This window comes from Vicugna pacos, chromosome 12 (assembly GCF_048564905.1).
Source record: "Vicugna pacos chromosome 12, VicPac4, whole genome shotgun sequence".
NCBI classification, from domain to species: Eukaryota; Metazoa; Chordata; class Mammalia; order Artiodactyla; family Camelidae; genus Vicugna; species Vicugna pacos.
The window spans coordinates 11,090,329-11,108,477 of record NC_132998.1 but is presented as its reverse complement, the minus strand read 5'-3'; the positions used below and the strand labels follow the sequence as shown (position 1 = coordinate 11,108,477).

The 18,149-nt window shown below is 50.0% G+C and overlaps 1 protein-coding gene across 1 annotated transcript in view; it reads left to right on the top strand.

Moving 5' to 3' along the window:
• The window catches only part of ACVR1B (activin A receptor type 1B), a 32,971-nt gene extending 15,685 nt beyond the window's left edge, over positions 1-17,286 (top strand). Inside the window, exons 2-9 of the mRNA XM_072972771.1 lie at positions 209-448; positions 1,240-1,488; positions 4,370-4,600; positions 7,135-7,302; positions 8,526-8,682; positions 9,892-10,016; positions 12,454-12,584; positions 14,174-17,286. Of these exons, the coding sequence (XP_072828872.1) occupies positions 209-448; positions 1,240-1,488; positions 4,370-4,600; positions 7,135-7,302; positions 8,526-8,682; positions 9,892-10,016; positions 12,454-12,584; positions 14,174-14,299 (1,427 nt within the window). The 3' untranslated portion in view covers positions 14,300-17,286. The remainder of the gene's footprint in view (positions 1-208; positions 449-1,239; positions 1,489-4,369; positions 4,601-7,134; positions 7,303-8,525; positions 8,683-9,891; positions 10,017-12,453; positions 12,585-14,173) is intronic.
• The last annotated feature ends 863 nt before the right edge of the window (positions 17,287-18,149 follow it).

Here is an 18,149-nt window from a genome sequence, read left to right as displayed (position 1 = left end):
GGGTCCCTGAGAGCCTTGTTTGTGGGCTGAATAGACAGGTGGAAAGTTTGGGCCCCCATTGATGATACCACCTTTTTGGCCCCATCTCTATACAAGCGCATTATTTTGGAACATCAGGAATGCTGGGGGGTTGTATTCTAAGTCTGGAGAAGGACGTAGGGTAAGATCTCACCATTAATGTCAATGTCCACTCCCAATTTTCCTGCAGCTCTGCTGTGTGCATGCACCAGCTGCCTACAGACCAACTACACGTGTGAGACGGATGGGGCCTGCATGGTTTCCATTTTCAACCTGGACGGGATGGAGCACCACGTGCGCACCTGCATCCCCAAAGTGGAGCTGGTCCCCGCTGGGAAGCCCTTCTACTGCCTGAGCTCCGAGGATCTGCGCAACACGCACTGCTGCTACACCGACTTCTGCAACAAGATCGACTTGAGGGTGCCCAGCGGTGAGTGGACACCCTTGTTGGACTATTGGCTCATCGTGGAGGTAGGGCACCCCTGTTGTTTCATCCTTCTCTACTCTGCCCCAATCCCTTTGTTTGGTGATAGGTAAAGGTACCTTTTTGATGCCCCCCCACGAGGTGACATGGGATGGGATTCCTCCCAAGTCCAGTTTGTTTATGTCAAGGATGAGGGAGACATTGTCCAGTGGGTCGCAGACACAAAAGCTGTGTTTGGGGCGTGGCTGAGCAGCTGTCGCAGCCAGGGAAGAGCCAGGCAGGGGTCCCCGCGGGAGGGTCTGGGGCTGATCCCGAAGGGGGCAGCCCCACAGCGGTGAGGGAAGCTTCTGACGTGATGGTGACAGCAAAATGCGAAGAGGAACTAGAACTGGGAAAGAAGGACGGTAATCAAGGCCTGAAAGTATTCTGTACCACCCTTCGCAAATCTGCCATTTAGGAGGTGTGACTGGGGAGGTCAGAGGAGAAGGGGCCGTGCTTGAAGAGGCCGTCACACACATGGGAGAGTAGAAGCCGGCTTGTGCCTGCGGCGCTGCGGTGGGAACAGCACCACGAAGTGCTGAGAAATTATGAAGCAGGTTATGGGTTTGACAGTTGAAAAGGGCGCCTTCGCTAGAGAGATATGCATTTGAGAGCATCAAGGCAGACAGACTAGCCAGTCAGACCTGCAAGGTGAAAGACACCTTGAATACAGAGGGAGGAGCTGGGGGTCAGCGAGGCTGCAGCGTTCCCTTGTTTTTACTCTCTCTTCTTCCCCTCTCCTCTCTCACCTGACCCAGGTCACCTCAAGGAGCCCGAGCACCCCTCCATGTGGGGCCCCGTGGAGCTGGTGGGCATTATTGCCGGCCCGGTGTTCCTCCTGTTTCTCATCATCGTCATTGTTTTCCTTGTCATTAACTATCATCAGCGCGTCTATCACAACCGTCAGAGGCTGGACATGGAGGACCCCTCGTGTGAGATGTGTCTCTCCAAAGACAAGACGCTCCAGGACCTCGTCTATGACCTCTCCACGTCAGGGTCTGGCTCAGGTACTGCCTCCTTCAGGCCTCGTGTCTGTTGTTAGCCTTCATCCCTGTCTCCCAGCAGGATGGAGCCTGCAGGAGGAAGGCTGGCCATTTGGTTTCATGATTCTCCTTCTTTTGGAGTCTGACACGTAATAAGATAAGGTAATGGATTCACAGAAAATCTTTCCTTCTCTGGAATTCCAAAGGTCAGGTGCAGAACCCTCCATTCCACAATCCCTGCTCTCTCTGAGTCTTGTAACCGTACAGCTATTAAAATTCACCTGGTTCCACCTGAGCAGTGGCGTGCTCAGTTTCAGGGCCCCTTTGGAGAAACAGGAGTGTGCCAGGTTCCTGTGAGGTGGTGGCAGCTAATCATTGATCTGCGAGCAACCGCAAAGGGAGTTTAAGGACACAGAGTAAACCCGAGAGCCAGGGCTGGATGAATCATTGACCTGCACCGGTTGCCCGGGGGTTTTCTGGTGGCGGTTAAAATAAATGCAACTGGGCCTTCCAGCGTGCCATCAGCACCACTTCCGGGGCTGCCTGTTGTTAACTGAGTCTTTCTTAGGTGGTGGAATTGAACAAAACACTGGACCTTGATGCGAGACTAGAATTTAGGATAAAGGGAGTTGGGTCGTTCCAGTCTCAGGGTAGAGCTCAGCTGGCTGTTAGGTGTGGCTCTGGCTGCAAGAGGGTCTCTTTATGAAGATAAACAATTATTTTAGTGACAGTGATATTTCTGTTCTTGTAGAAAAAACTCATCCACCAAGGTCATTCTTGCCACCCTAGCTAAAAGAAACAATCGTATTTATGAGAATTTTGTGTGTGTTTGTGTATGTTTTCTTGCCAGGTGGCAAGACTATTCTGTAGGGAAATTATGCCATCAGTCATGGCCAGACATCCCTCCTTGAGCACAGGAATACTTTGAGCTCTGACATCTCCTGAATTTCCGTGGTTTTGCCTTTATTAAGCTCTGCAGTAGAGAGTGCCAAAATGATGGATATATTTAAAAGCTGCATATTTTTAGGAAGAGAGCAAATATATGGCTCGTTCTTTGCTGAAAGAGGGTAGGGCAGTGGTTAGAACTGACTGGCTCTGTGACTTGACTTGCTGCCAGAGGAGGGTAGCTCAGATTTTTCAGAGTCTTTTTTAAGGTCAGGACTAGCTGAGATTAGGGAAGGCCCAGGGCAGTTGCCTAGTCATCTGGAGTAACGTGACTAATGACTCGTTCTCTCTGGATGGTTTCATCCATTCTTAATTCAGAATATGCAGAGTTTCCAAGGTGTTCGGGCTTTAATTCTGTGGACTTGCTGCTTATGTGACTTTCAGTTCACACTAATAAGTGTGAACTGTCTGGATGATGGAGGGTAAACAAGATGGGAAAGAGGCCAAGCCAGGGTCGGATAGAAGGGGCGGGGACTGTGGGAAGGGTCATCCTCCAGAGGAGGTCGTGTCTCAAGGGGTCTTGAAGACTGAGTTGGAAGTTTCGAGAGCGGTAAAAGGGCAGGGAACATTTCAGGCCAAGGAAAAAACCTTAAGCAAAAGAAGGACAGAAAGGCGTGAGAGTTCACCAAGTGTTTAGCGACCAATCCTAACACCACCGAGTGTTAGGGACATGTGGTGCCCACACTGGGGGTGGGAGCCAGGGGCCCGGGTGGGAAGCAGTCGGGTGCCTGCTTTACCTGGTGAGGTGAGAGGCATCTACTGAAGGTTTTCGTGTGAGACAGTGCATGTCCATGTTTTCCTGTGGAAGGAATTCTGGCGTGATATGGAGGGTGAATTCATTCATTTACCAACCTCCTGATGGGGAGAGTGGGATGAGGTGGGGCTGTGCGTGAGTGTGCAGGGCTGAAGCCCCATGAGGTAGGGACAGAAAGAGCAGTTGGAAGTCTTCTAAAGAAGGGCTGGAGCGAGGACAGGCATGGAGGGCATGGAGGGGAGGGGGCTAATTTGAGAAACTTTCTGGTGGTTCTGTGCTGTTGTAGTTAAAAGCATGAATTTAGGAGTCAGTCCTAGATTTTGATCCCGGCCTTGCCATTTACTGCTTGTATGAATGCGAATGAGTTACGTGACCTTCCCCTTTGAGCCTTAGTCGTCTCATTTGTAAAATGGGGATAATAACAGTACCTACCTTTATGGGTGGTTGTGAGGAAATGAGGTAATTTATGCAGTGCCCTTAGCAGGGTGCCCAGTGCACAGTAAGCACACAGTCAGCAACTTAGGGAGTAATAACACAGTTATCTGTTTGGTCAAGGGGAAGAGGGAGTTAAGATGGTGTGGGTGACCGGTTAGATAGGGAGACACTCACTGCATAAGTCAAAGAGGCAGTAAATGGGTCCTATAAAGACAGTGAAATTAATCTTAGAATAAGCATGAGTAGTCCCGAGTCCTTCGTCTGGAGCTCCCTCCCTGGAGCTTCCTCCTGTGTGAACAGAACTTTGATCTTTTTGGAGAGAGGTAGGAACCTTGGGTGCCCCACCAGTTTGGGTTTCATGGGCCACGCAGCACTGCCCTCTAGTGGCCAATGAGCAGAGCGGCTTCCCCATAAAGCAGATGTGGGTGGATTGGCCCACAAGAAGCTGGCTGAAGAGCTGATAAATCCTGTCAGACATTTACATTCAATCTACCATTCATACTAAATGAGAGGAGAAATTGCTTAGATGAGGAACAGCTAATTGTGTACATTTCCCTTTCTGTGTTCACTCACTCTCCGTGTTGCCCGGCTTAGTCCTCTGGTGGGTTACCTGGACATGGTACAGGGACAGCCACAGCTTTCCGTGGTCAGTGGACCAGTGTAGAATGGAGGCACTGTGATGAGGGCTTTTCCAGTGTGGCAGTGAGAGTGGGAGTTGCAAAGTTCAGCAAATACACAATGTCAGCTTTCTTTCCATTCTTTTATCCACAGGGTTGCCCCTTTTTGTCCAACGCACAGTGGCCCGAACCATCGTTCTACAGGAGATTATTGGCAAGGGCCGGTTTGGAGAAGTGTGGCGCGGCCGCTGGAGGGGTGGTGATGTGGCCGTGAAAATATTCTCTTCTCGTGAAGAACGGTCTTGGTTCCGGGAAGCAGAGATATACCAGACAGTCATGCTGCGCCATGAAAACATCCTTGGGTTTATTGCCGCTGACAATAAAGGTAAAGGGCTAGGTCTGGATACGGGTGTCCCTGAGTCAGCAGTTGTCTCAGATGGAGGGGTGACTGGGGAGACTAAAGAGCTGTGGGACAGCACAGCTCTGTTTGCCTTCATAGTTATCCCCCATTGAAAGAGACTCTGAATATAAGACAGTGACTGTCAAACTCTTCTGCTGCGAAAGGTTATACAGAAACCCAGGTTATTAAGCAAGTAAATAAGCAGTTATTAGATAAATAAAATAAACCCTCGACCTGCCTGCTCACTTTCCCTTTGGCGATACTCCTAAACCCACCCCTGGGGTAGTCCCTGTAGGGGCTCCAGTAAATTTACCTTGAAAACAACTGGAATGAAGAAATGCAACTTCAAGCCCTGCCAAGAAAGGCGAGCCCCAGAAAAGCATGTGGTCCTCGCTCTGCGATTGACCAGTGTCATACACACTATTGCAGTGGAGCAGGCCCTGCAGAGCAACGGCCTGCCTCCCGCCAAGGGCTCCCCCGTGGCCTTCAGGTTCAGCTTTTGGTCCGCTTGTAGCTGAGTTTCCTTCTTTCCTCCTCCCTTGCTCTGCTGACTTTGCTTTAGTTTTTGAATCACTCTTGTATGCTCGGGCATGTGCTCATTTGTAAGGACCTTGCTGACTAGCAAAGAGACGAGCAAACTGACGGTTGATTATAGGAAGTAAACAACAGCTGTTCTAGTGAAGACTCGGGGTGAGACGGGGGTCATGGAGGTCATACCTGAGCTTGATTGAGGTGAAGGTGGCAGGAGCTGGTCAGAAAGAAAAACCAGTGAGAAGGGCACTCCAGAAACATGTGCAGAGGTGCAGTATCCTTGGGAACCTGCAAGTGACTTGGGATGTTCCAGCCAAAGACGTGGGTGGAGAGGCGGTGGAGGCCAGATTAGGAAGGGCCTTTTTGAGAGGATTGTTTAATTCTGAGATAGTGAGTAGCTGAAATTTCATTCATTGGTTCAGTAATATTTATTGACTACTGCCTGGATCATCACATGTAAGAACAAGACACAGTCCCTGCCTTACAGCACCTGGGAAGAGGGGACAGCAGACACATACATGGGCAGGTAGCATACTTGAAGTTAAAATGGCATTTACATTTTAGAAGAGTGTCTCTGGCAGTCATGACACAATTTGCTCCGTGGTCCAGCGATTTTTAGAAGTTAGTGCTGATGAAGCCTGCGGACGATGCTAAGTGTTTATTTTTCCTTCCTAAAACAACAGCAGACTGCTCATTCCCCACATTGCTGTGGGGGTTTGTAGTGGCCTCAGCTGCCCCCAAGCTGAAGAGTCTTGGACTTTCATGCAAGGGAAGAAGGGGAAGAGAGCAGTCATTACTCCTCCTGAGTAGGCTGTTCCTTTTTAAAACAGCATCACCTTTTGATAACATTTAAATCTTAGAAATGTTTTAAAGGCTCAAAAGATGTCTTCCCTTTTAACTTACTGGCAGGGTCCTCAAGACTTCAGGGCTGATTGCGTGTAAGGGGGTGTGTTCGGTGGACCCCTCATTGGTAATCAAAGAATCCAAGGTTGGTGCTGTTCCAGGAGCCACTCCCTGTGTTGATTCTGGCAGCTTGTGTGAGCAGGATCTGGCTGTTGAAACCCACATCAGGGCCAAGGAAGAGAAAGATCGGACTCCTTTGTTCTTGTCTTTTTAACATATACTATAGTGTCCTGGAACTAGGGCCAGCCTGGAGTTTGGGAGATCTCAATCCAGTTTCCAATCTTCTTACTGCCAACAGCATAACCTAATTAGATTACCAGCTTTTGGTTTTTCTTTTTCTCCCTCCCTTCCTCCCAACCCTCCTTCCCAGTGTACCCGGCACCCCCCACCTTGTACAAGAGTGTAGGCTCGCCACCTTCCGTTGCTCTTCTGGGGTAAGATGACCTCTCTGGAATACTTGGAAGTGTGGTCTTTGTGCATTGGAAAGCATTTTTGGCCTGGAATATGACAATGCACGAAGGAGCTCCTTTCTCCTCTCACAGAGAGCCTGATAAGAGCAGTGGACTTAAATGAAACACGACACATGAGACTAGGGCTGGGCCTGGGCCCTGTTCGAAGGGGCCTGGAGCCCAGAGGCTGACCTGCTGGCAAAGCCTTCCTTCTGGGCGGGGGTGGATGCCGCCAGTCATGGTTTTGATGAGCAAGTCTTGTCAGGATCAGAAGCAGTGCTGCAGTTGAAACAGATGATTTTTGTTTCTTTCCCTAAGCACGTGCTTCCTCTTCTGCTTCGCATTTTAAATTTGGTGTAATAAGGGGGCGCTGTTCAGAGTCCTGCAGCCACCTACGAGAAATAGGGGCAGGTCTAAGAAAGACAGTCTGTCCTTCTGTCCTTCCTGGAGTCTGAAACTGTAGACAGCTGTGGATAGGACAGCACAGAGGGGTGTCAGGAGGTGTCGGGGGGAGTGTGCGAGGACCCGGGTTCGGGGGTCTGACTGGGGTTTACATTGTACAGACTCTTACTTTCCCACCTTGACCTTTTTGCTGGTGGCTGTGCCTTTCTGGAGCTTCTCTGTGGTTCTCTGCAGATAACGGCACCTGGACACAGCTGTGGCTCGTCTCAGACTATCATGAGCACGGCTCTCTGTTCGATTATCTGAACCGGTACACGGTGACGATTGAGGGGATGATTAAGCTGGCCCTGTCTGCCGCGAGTGGGCTGGCACACCTGCACATGGAGATCGTGGGGACCCAAGGTGAGTGAGCCAGCTGAGGGCTGGTCCCATCCCCAGTGAGCTCCCAGAGCTCCTCACAGAGAAAGCTGGAGCTGGGCCTCAGGAACTGTGGTCTTGTCTAGAAGAGAGGGGTTCAAGGGGAGGGTGTGGCTCAAGTGGTAGAGCACATGCTTAGCATGCACGAGGTCCTGGGTTCAATCCCCAGTACCTCCTCTAAAATTAAATAAACCTAATTATCTCCCCCCCAGCCAAAATAAAATAATTAAATAATACAATAATAAATAAATAAAATATTTTTTAAGAAAAAGAAAAAAAATGAGGAGAGGGGTTCGAGCTCCATTCGAGCAAGAACAAGAGGGGCCTATGCCTTCAGAGCTCTCCTGGGGGTGCTCTATAGTGGAAATGTTGGTTGGTTGTCCCCGATGGCCTGGTGTGGCTGTTGGTTGGGGAGCTGGTGTTAACTGAGTGATCATCTCAGACGCCCAAGGTTGCAGGTAAAGAGAGGAGACTGAGAAGACTGAATAAGCTACTGTACAAGCATCAGCTTTCGGCTTAGTGACTTCACGTGCTCCTCACTAGGGACAGCCTGGGGAGTTAGACACTGGGCTCCCCTGAGCTAGGAGGGTCTCCTGGGGGAAAAAGACCTTGAGTGTCCTTACTTGTTGACTGACATCAGCTCTCTGAGAGCTCCTGGCTCTTGGCACAGTGGCACGTTACTTCCTGCTGCCGGCTCAACCAGGGCACAGCTCTTCTTGCTGTGACAGAAAACCAACCATTCAAGGTGGACCCTGTTCCTAGGCTCTGCAGTGATAGTAGCCATCCTTACCTCCCTTGTTTGGTTCTGAGAACCTAGTCAGTGCTGGGGCTTTTCTCTGAAGGCCTCAGCAATCCCACATGGACTGTGTTAGCTCAGGGAAGGCGAGCAGCAGTGTTAATATCGTACTGTTAGCTAATACCCAGGGCCTTCTAAGCGCCTGACTTACCTACATTAATGCATTTAATCTTCACAACATTCTCATGAAGTGAGTGCTGGTGTTTAATCTCATTTTATGGATGAGAAGACCAGTGTATAGATGGGTTAAGTTGCATTTCCAGGATTACTGGGTTAGTGGGAGGCAAAGCCAGGACTCGAACCCACACAGTCTGGCTGCAGAGTCCTTGCTTTTAATGCTTCTACTGTCTCTCTTTACAGATCCACATTTGTTTGTTTGTTTGTTTGTTTGTTTTTTCTCTCTCTCTTCCAGGGAAGCCTGGAATTGCTCATCGAGACTTAAAGTCAAAGAACATCCTGGTGAAGAAAAATGGCATGTGTGCCATCGCAGACCTGGGCCTGGCTGTCCGTCATGACGCTGTCACTGACACCATTGACATTGCCCCCAACCAGAGGGTGGGAACCAAACGGTAGGGAGGCCTTGGGCCTCTGTCCTTGCCTCACCCGTGTACTGAGTGGCCCACGTGTGCCCTTACCCATCTGCACAGGGTGGGAGATGTAGTCCTGGCTCTCAGACAGCCAGAAGTTGAACTGAAGCCCTGCTCCCCACATTGGAAGGCCACACAGGTTGTATCGAGCAGATGTAAGAGCCAGGAGCACAGCTCCCTAGAACCACATACCCAGAAGTGTTGGTGCATTGGGCGGGGAAGGCAGTGGATAAAGAGAACTGGGAGCAAGATTTGGAGGAGGAACAGGCACCAGGCTTGGCTTGAGGAGAAGGGAAAACATTGTGGTCTGAAGGAGCAGCCTGTGCAGGACCCCTGAGGAGGCAGGGGGCGTGTTTTTGCTTGGGGTTTAGAGAGCAGATTTGCCAAGCTAGAGCAGAGCTAGTCCAGGATGGAGGTTAGAGGCACCCTGCAGGATCATGGGCCTGCTTCCCACTTCAGACAGAAGGGAAGTAAGAAGTGAGGAACAGTGGTTACAGCTTGACTTCACAAGTTGGAAATGGAACTTTTCATTGGCTGGAAGAGGAGGTCTGTTTACCTGCTGAGTCTCTGCAAATGTAATTAAATGGTACTGCTGCTTTTTTCCCTTCCTTTTCACCGGAATGATTGCAGTTACCCAGGCCGCAGAGTGTGGGGCCTGAGGTGATCTGATTTGCCTTCCTGGGGGGAGCGGGGCGTGGCTCGGGCAGTACTAGCGAACTAACTGAGGGGAACGTTGATGACTGCCTAGAATGAGTTTTCGCTTCTCTGCACAAGTAAGATAACTGAAGAGGTTCAGACTGAAATTTAAACTCAGCCCATCACTGTGGCTGCATTCAGTAAAGTCCCAGACCCCAGTAGCAACCAGATATCATGTGCTGTTCCTGCTCTGTGAGCCACAGTACACATACCTCTGCCAGGAAATCAAAACATGCTTAAAATAAACCTTGACGGTTGAAAAACAGAGACAGAGATAAGAGTAGCCTAGTATCACCAAACCTGTGCTGTTCGCATTTAGATTTGAATCCAAAACTTGGGAGTTTGCAATAACAAGGATTAACCACTTCCTTCTTCCCAAGGGGCTCTCTTGGGGTGATGCTCTCCCACATTCAGGGGGCCCTTGAATCAGCACTTTTGACTCAAGACAGAAATCATCATTTTCTGTGTGTGATCACGTTTCCTTTGCTGCTGCAGATACATGGCCCCCGAAGTACTTGACGAAACTATCAACATGAAGCACTTCGATTCCTTTAAGTGTGCGGATATCTATGCCCTCGGGCTCGTGTATTGGGAGATTGCTCGAAGATGCAACTCTGGAGGTACCTTTCTTCTTGCGTCCTCTTGCTCCTGCCTCCCAGCCCAGCGTGCAGGACCACCCGAGGGTGCTAGTGTATTCCTGCCCCACTTCTCACAGCCTGTCAGAGGCCTAGTGCCAGAGCCCGTGACGCTCTGAGTTCTCATCAAAGCGGGTCAGCAGTGGGGCCTGGAGCAGCCTTGCTGAGGGTGTGTGTTTACTCTTGGGACCAGCTTGTTGAATAGTGTTTTATGTTGTGACCATTCCAGAGGCTCATTTAGGTTTGTTTTTTTTTCTAAACACATTGTCTGTTTTGTCTGTGGAGACTGGGAAAGCCCTGGGCAGGAATAGCACAGGACTAATATAAGGGTCTCCTTTGCACAGGAGGCAGGGTATTCTAACACTGGCTCTCAAGCTCCCTCAGAACATGGTGTCTCATAGATAAAATAATAGTAGTAGTTTTGCAGTTTGTGGGAGAAAGCTTACTAATGCATAGAATTTTCTCATGACATGATGAGTTTTTTCCTCTGTAGTTTTTCCTTAACTCTTTGGCTTTTGCAACTGCTCAGCCATGTCAGAACCCCATGAAAGGTCGTATCCGATTTAGCAGAAAACATTTTTTTATCATTAGCTTAGTACATCAGAATTTAACAGTGACTTTCCAAGTGTTCTGCCACGTGATCGAGTTCTCGCTCCCCTAGAACCCTGCCCTCAGCCACTTGTCTCTGACGTCACAGATTCCAGGTCAGTGGGAGCGAATTAAATTTAAATTAATTAATTAAGAAGAGCTGGTGAGCGCTCCCGCAGAGCCCTTTCCTGTGCTGCTGCCTTTCTCCATCTCTGGTGTGTCTTGTAAGATCCCAAGTATGGAGGAGCAGCCAGGTATTTTCCATGGAATTGTACACCTTAAATTTTGATCATTGTATACAGATAAGACAGATCAAGATCAACCTGGCCACACAGGTCTTAAACTGTGAGCAAGTTAATTTTTTCTTTCTCTGTGGTATCTAGAAATTGGGGCTGAGTGCATACTAATAGTACTAATATTTATTCACCACTTGCCATGTATAAACTCATTTAATCTTTACTGCAAACCTATGAAGTGGGTCCTCTTATTGTCACCATTTTGCAGATGAAAAAAAGGAATCACAGAGAGAATGAGTGATTTGTCCAAGGTCACACAGCTAATGAACTAGGGTTGAGACTCTGGCAGACTGAGGCCAGAGTTTAAGCTAACTACTCCTTAGATAATTACCAAGTTCGACTCTATTTAAAAATTTGTCCCATCAGCTCAGGACAGCAGAATTTTTTCTGGAAAAAGGCCTGAGAAAGTTACATTGGGTTTTTTAAATTAACTTTTGATTGTGGAAAATATTTCAGTTTGTAGCTCCAAAAGATAAGGACTTCAAAAATATCCTTTTATCACACTTTAAAAAAGAGACAATAATTTTTAATGTCGTTTAATATTAGCCAGTGTCTCCTAATTTGTTTAAAAACAGCTTGTTAAATCAGCGTTCAGATAATATCCACCCACTGCAGCTGATTGATAGACCTCTTAAGTCTCTTATAATCTACCGGTTCCCCCTCCATTGTGTTTTATCTTCAGCATTTTTTTTTGGTTTGTTTGTTTGTTTGTTCATTTTTTAGTTGGAGAATCCAGGTTCTTTGTCCTGTAAGGTTCTCCTGTCTAGATTTCCTGAGTGCCTCTTCTTGGAGTTCACATGTCCTACTGTTTTGTGAATTTCTTATATAAGAGTTACATCTGAAGACTAGAATCATATTCCCCACCCCCCCCGATCCTTATGTTACAAGGCACATGTAAATGCAGTTGTCTCTGTGATGTTAGCAGCCATCGCTGGTCATTGTCTAAATCCAAATTTATTAGAGGTTGAAAAATGCTAATGTTCCAGTTCTGTCAGATTTTATGTACTTGCTAGATTTCTTCTTTAAAGAGGAATTTCCCCTAATTGTTTGGTTACCAAGATGTGTAGTTTGAATAGGAAAGGCAGAAAAAATATTTCATTCTTTCCATGTATTTACCATTATTTAAAATAATGAGTTTATTCTGTATCATGCTACAGAAGTGGCTGAGGTTTTGGCTTATTTGTTTTCAGTGTCTTCATGAACTGGTGGACTTAAAATACTTGTTCCCACTGAAGTTATGTCTTCCTGTTGCTTAAATGTTCTCATCCTTGGTCAGTCGGGAGTTTTTCAGGTTGCTGCTTTCTGACATGACTGCAGTAGTCGTTGATGGTTTCCTTGTTTTTTGGTGTGAGGAAGATTCCTGGCTAATCTTGGGTGTCTCTGGTCCCGTACCTGGAGTTGCCCAAGCTCCCCCAGGAGCCCTCGTTCCTCTTACTGGGAAGCGGTACTTACAGATCACAACATGGGTGTTGTCGCTGGCTTTTGAGTAATCTCTTCCTTCTCTCAGTAACTCCGGTGGGTATTCTCTGTTCTCCCAGGAGTCCACGAAGAATATCAGCTCCCATATTATGACTTAGTGCCCTCTGACCCTTCCATCGAGGAGATGCGGAAGGTCGTGTGTGACCAGAAGCTACGTCCCAACATCCCCAACTGGTGGCAGAGTTATGAGGTAAGGAGCACCCTCTCTCCTGTGGCTTTCCCACCTGCCTGATTTCTCTACCTTGGAAAAACGTTTCCTGACCATGGGGCCAACCCCCGGGGGCCTCCCTGAGTGTGTCAATTACTACATACTGTTAAGTGCTATTGTGTTATATACGGATCCCCGAGGGACTGCCGCCCTTCTCCTGGACACTGTAGGATCCCCTTTGGAATTGACAGCCTAAAAGAAGAAAATGGCTTGGTCCCAGGACACAGATAAGAGGCAAAACAAAAAGAGACAGACTAATGCTGGGCATTGGTGATTCAGTGGTAGAATTTCTCTCCTGTCAGAGACAGACTGAGTGGGAGCCGTTAAACCTGTCCAACTAGAAAAACAGCCCTGGAGCCACAGGGGTGAGCTGAGCTCTGTGGAAGAGTTACAGAGATGTCCACAGAGTGCGTGGAAGAATGAGGGTGGGACTCAGTGAAAAGATGGCTGTGAGGGAACTGGTCTTTCTGGAAACTCAGAAGTGAGGTTGGTATGGAGAATTTGGATTCGGGAGCCATGGCAGATGAAGTGGGGAGGGGGCGACATTCAGTGGAAGTAAGAGAAATAAGGACACATTTCTGATGTAGAATCCTAATAAACATGGAGTTGCAGGCGCTGGGGACGGGCCGGCTCGCTTGCAGAGAAGGACCCCCCACCTCTGCAGGCTGCGGAATCTGGTGGGGGCGGGCAGGGAACAGGGTTTGCTTAAACTGGTGTGCGTGGGCCTCCTTTTAACTCATGGCTCTGCTTTAAGGAGTGTAACCACTAGGGGGCAGGTCTGCATTGAAGAACAAAACTACTTAGCTCGCATTTTAGCGATGCCTTCTCTTTGCATAACAGAGCAGCATTTTTCAAAATGTTCCTTGGAACCCTCAGTTAGAGTTTATTTACTTCAGAGGGTGAAAGAGGCCGAAAGAGCCGCCCCCGCCCCACTCCCTCTTCAGTCAATTTGAATGTTGGGACTCTGCTTAGGAAAATGTGGGCCCACTGCTGAAAGAAATCTGGAAATACTGGCCTGCGGCAGCTGTCAGGGGACTTGTAACCCACAGTAACCAGTAGCATCCACAGGTGACCGTCCAGGTCAGCCGCCTGGCCTGCCACGGTGGTGGCCTGTGCACTCAGGCCGTGGCGGTGAGCTGCTGTCTCTGGTGGGCCTGCCTCTCGGGGTCCGCCCCTCCTCCCTCAGCGCCCTTTCTGCCACTGGGCCACAGCCTCCTGCACAGCCCCAGTGCGCCCCTGCTGGTCCTGGTTCATTGGCTGCTTTTGAAAATAGTCAGTAAACAGTCATAAACGTGGGTACTCCAACCTTACTGAAAGGATTTTCTGGTCACAAGTGGTTGCAGGGATCTCTCAGGATTTCCCAGGCACTGGGGACCGCCGCCTGCTTGCAGAGAAGCCCCCCTGAAGGGAGGGAGAGACAAGGGGAGGGGGAGGCTCGCAGTGTTTCCCTGGGGTCCGGAGTAGGGCGGGTGGGGGATGCGTTATGACAGACTTCACACCGAGAAATAAAGAGGGGCCTGGGGTCTGACAGGCAGGCTGCATTGACACCCCCGTCTGGTCTGTGTGTGCAGGCGCTGCGGGTGATGGGGAAGATGATGCGGGAGTGTTGGTACGCCAACGGCGCGGCCCGCCTGACTGCGCTGCGCATTAAGAAGACCTTGTCCCAGCTCAGCGTGCAGGAGGACGTGAAGATCTAGCTGCCCCGTCCCCGACACGCGGCCCTGGGCAGCGGGAACTGCGCGCCGAGCTGCCGTGCTCGCGTACGATGGAGGCCTACCTCTCGTTTCTGCCCAGCCCTCTGTGGCCAGGAGCCTGGCCCACAAGAGGGACAGAGCCCGGGAGACTCGCTCGCTCCCACGTTGGGTTTGAGACCCAGACCTTTTATATTTACCTCCTAGTGGCACGGAGCCTCTGAGAGCGAATGGTGTGGAGAACTCAGTGCCACAACTCGGACCGGCTGTGGTGGGAAGCCCCGCAAAGCCCAGTGCCCCTGGCGAGTAGCCGAGTAGCCAGGCGTGGTGGCAGGTGGGCGGCCTGGGAGGGCCGGGAGGAGCTGGGCGCTGGTGCTAGGGCTTTCCTCCGGGACCAAGCCCAGCGCAGCGAGGCGGCCCAGAGGAACCAGAGGACGGCCCCTCCTCCCGCGCGACATCTGGAGGGACTGCCAGCGGAGGCAGAGTGCCGGCCGTCTGTCCAGCCCTGTGTGCATGTGCCGAGGTGCGTCCCCTGTCGTGCCTGGTCTGTGCCACGCCCTTACACATACGTGTGTGTGTGTGTGTGTGTGTGTGTGTGTGTGTCGGTGCGCACTTACCTGCTTGAGCTTTCTGTGCATGTGCAGGTCGGGGGTGTGGTCGTCATGCCTCTCTGCGTGCTGGTGCCTCTGTTCAGTAGTGAGCAGTGTCTAGTTTCCCTGGTGCCCTTCCCGGAGGTCTCCCTTCCCTCCCCTCCTTCCGGAACCCCCACGCCGCGGTGGTACTCCCTCCCCGGCAGGCTGCTCCGCCCGCCCCTGTGTCAGCCCGGCCCTCCTCCATTTCAGACTGTGGAACCAAAGCTGGCCCAGTTGTCCGAGGCAGGCGAGGCTTTTGGGTCCAAATGTGAGGGAGGCGGGTGGGATGGGCAGGGCAGGAATCTGGGTGGAAGTCTCGGGTGTTGTGGTCAGCGGCCACCGTGGGAAATGAGCCAGCCTAAGGGCATCGTCCTCAGCAGTGTCAAGGAAGGGCCAAGGTATTTGAAGCCCAGATCTTGGGACTTGGATTGGAATGTCACAACTGTCTTTCATATCCCAGATTCTGGAAACAGCAGTGTATATTTTTGGTGGTGGTGGGTTTAGGGTGGGGAAGGGAAGGGAGGACAAGGAGTGGGGGTGGAGTCTGGGGTGGGAGGGAGGCATCTGCATGGGTCTTTTACTGGATTATCTGATCACGGTGGAGGGAAGATGTGAGACTTGCATCTACTTCAGGGGCTTTACTAAAGGGAACAGCCCGAGCTGAACCTGTTATTTAACCTGAGTGTAGTATTTAACGACGTCTAGAAGCAAGGTTGTGGGTGGTGGTTTGGTCAGCATATCTTAGGTGTATAATAACTTTGAAGCCATAACTTAACTGGAGTGGTTTGGTTTTCTTTTTTTCTTTCTTTCTTTCTTTTTTTTTAATTTTATTGGGAGGGTCTGGATTTTAACTTTTTTTTAAATATTGTTAAGTTTTTATAAAAGGAAAACCATCTCTATGTGATGATTACCTCTCAATCTATTTGTTTTTAAGGAAATCCCTGAAAAAATAACCACAAAAAAAAAATACTACAATCGAACGCACATAGCTCGATCACACTGGAAACGTCTGTCTCTGTACCTGAGCCTGTTCCCCCTACTCAGCATCACAAGTTCCTCTGCCCTGGGGGTTAGTCTGTCTTGCATCCTGCCTCCCCTCCCAGTTCTGTAAGTGGGTTTGCACTGGGGCCCTAGCCTTTTGTGCGTGGTCCAGTGGGCTGCACCTTCTCCAGGCATTGATTCAACATTTGTTGGGTACCTGCTGGGAGATGGGAGCTGCCCTGGGCGTTGGGAATGCGTTTGTGAACAAGATAGGCTTGGGTCTGACTCTTGGAGCACTGACGATGGAACTGATGCAAGTTAGTGGGTGCTTATTTTGAGACCAGCAGTTTTGTAGTTGGTTCTGAGAGACTTTTGAGCCTGGAGTGATTGCTCTTACTAGACCACTGAGGAGCAAGGAAGCCCCTCTGTCCCCAACCAAAGAGGCTGGTGGTGGCAGTGAGACCCCCCCCCCGAGTCACCGCATTCATCCTGAGCCCCTTCCCACCCCCAGGGGAGGCACAGTATATGTGCAGCCTCAGAGCATCCCTGCCTCGTGCCCAGCGATTCTCTGCCAAAGCTTTTGGAGGAGGGGGCGAGCCCTCTCCCCGCTTACATCGGTCTCCCCGGTACTCCTGGCCTTCCTATTTATTTTCCTGATGTATTGCTTCTTTCCTTGCATTAAAGGAGATCTTTCCCTAACTCTTTGGGCCAATTTACTGGCTACTGACGAATTTCCCTCAAATACCAATTGCGTAGTTAGGGGGACTTTCTTCCCCACCCCTGCTGACGCCCACCTGTCTGCCCTGCAGCAGAACTTGGCGGGTTATAGGAGACAGTGGAACTCAGACTCCTCTCCCCCAGCCACAACCAGCCTCTGGGATCTGCCACCACTCCTCATCCCGGGACTCCCAAGCCACTCTCCCACTCCCCAGGTGGCCCTGCTGTCCTCACCACACACTCCTCCTCCACCTCTGGGGAAGACTGAGCAGTGTTTTGGGAAGCTCCCAGCCCCACCACCGCCACTCTTAACCTAAAAGTTAGGAATGAGAGAGTGAGAGAGTTGGGGAGAACCTGAAGCTGTGGTTTTGGCCCCCTGAGGCTAACCCTGATCCATAGGGCTACCTGCACCTCTGGATTCTGGATTCACAGACCAAGTCCAAGCCCGTTCTTACGTCGCCATCAAGGCCCCCGAACGGCATTCTCGGTACTTCTGTTTGTTTTTGTACATTTTATTAGAAAGGACTGTAAAATAGCCACTTAGACACTTTACCTCTTCAGTATGCAAATGTAAATAAGTTGTAATATAGGAAATCTTTTGTTTTAATATAAGAATGAGCCTGTCCAATTTCTGCTGTACATTATTAAAGTTTTATTCACAGAGCTTTCCTGGTGCTGTCTGTTTTACATCTGTACACTGACCGCCCATCCTCGTCAGGGGGGTTGGGCACGGGCTGATGTTCTGAGGTAGCCTCTCTCCCCGCCACTGGCCAGGGCTCGATGTTAACACCAGCTGCGGCAGATCACATCAGGAGAGGACCTGGTCGGAACATCTGGAGTCTTCCTGTGGCTGTTCCTCTGTGCTTCACAGAGGGAGGGCCTGCCGTGTGAGGGAGCAGAAGACAAACTCAGCGCCTTTCCTTGGGCTTTGTCTTTGTCTTTGAGCATTTTTCTCTTTATTCAAAAGAGGGTCTTGATCTTGGTTAAGTCACAAACCACCTCGTCTCAAAGGTAGCCTGAGCTCAGTTTTAGCTTTCCCTTCCTAAATGGGAGTAGAAATGAATTTGGGTAAGCTGAGGCAACTGAGATGGAGTCTCCAGTGCTTACTCTGGGACTTCCAGTGTGTGGGTGGCTGTGAATGTTCTTATGTCTCTAGGCCGAGGAACCCAAAAGAGAAAGTCCTAGAGTCATAGACTCTCTCAAGTTTAGATGGGACTCCAGAGGTCGCTTGGCCCACTACCCATCAGGCACTTGACTCCTGCACAGCATCCCTGCCGAGTGGTCTGGGGCCTCATGCCGTGACACTCTGGACCACGACCTCCACCTGCAGGCCATCTACTCAGTGGACAGCTCTTCCTTACGGAGAACTGGGCAGCCTCCCTGTGACCTCCATCCATAGGTGGTTCAGAGCACTTATTCTGTCTTCTGTATAAGATCCCTTAAAATACTTAAAGGCAGCTGTCATGTTATCATGAATCTGGCAAAGCTTAGAGTTTCTTCAGTTAATATTAGCAAATACTTATTAA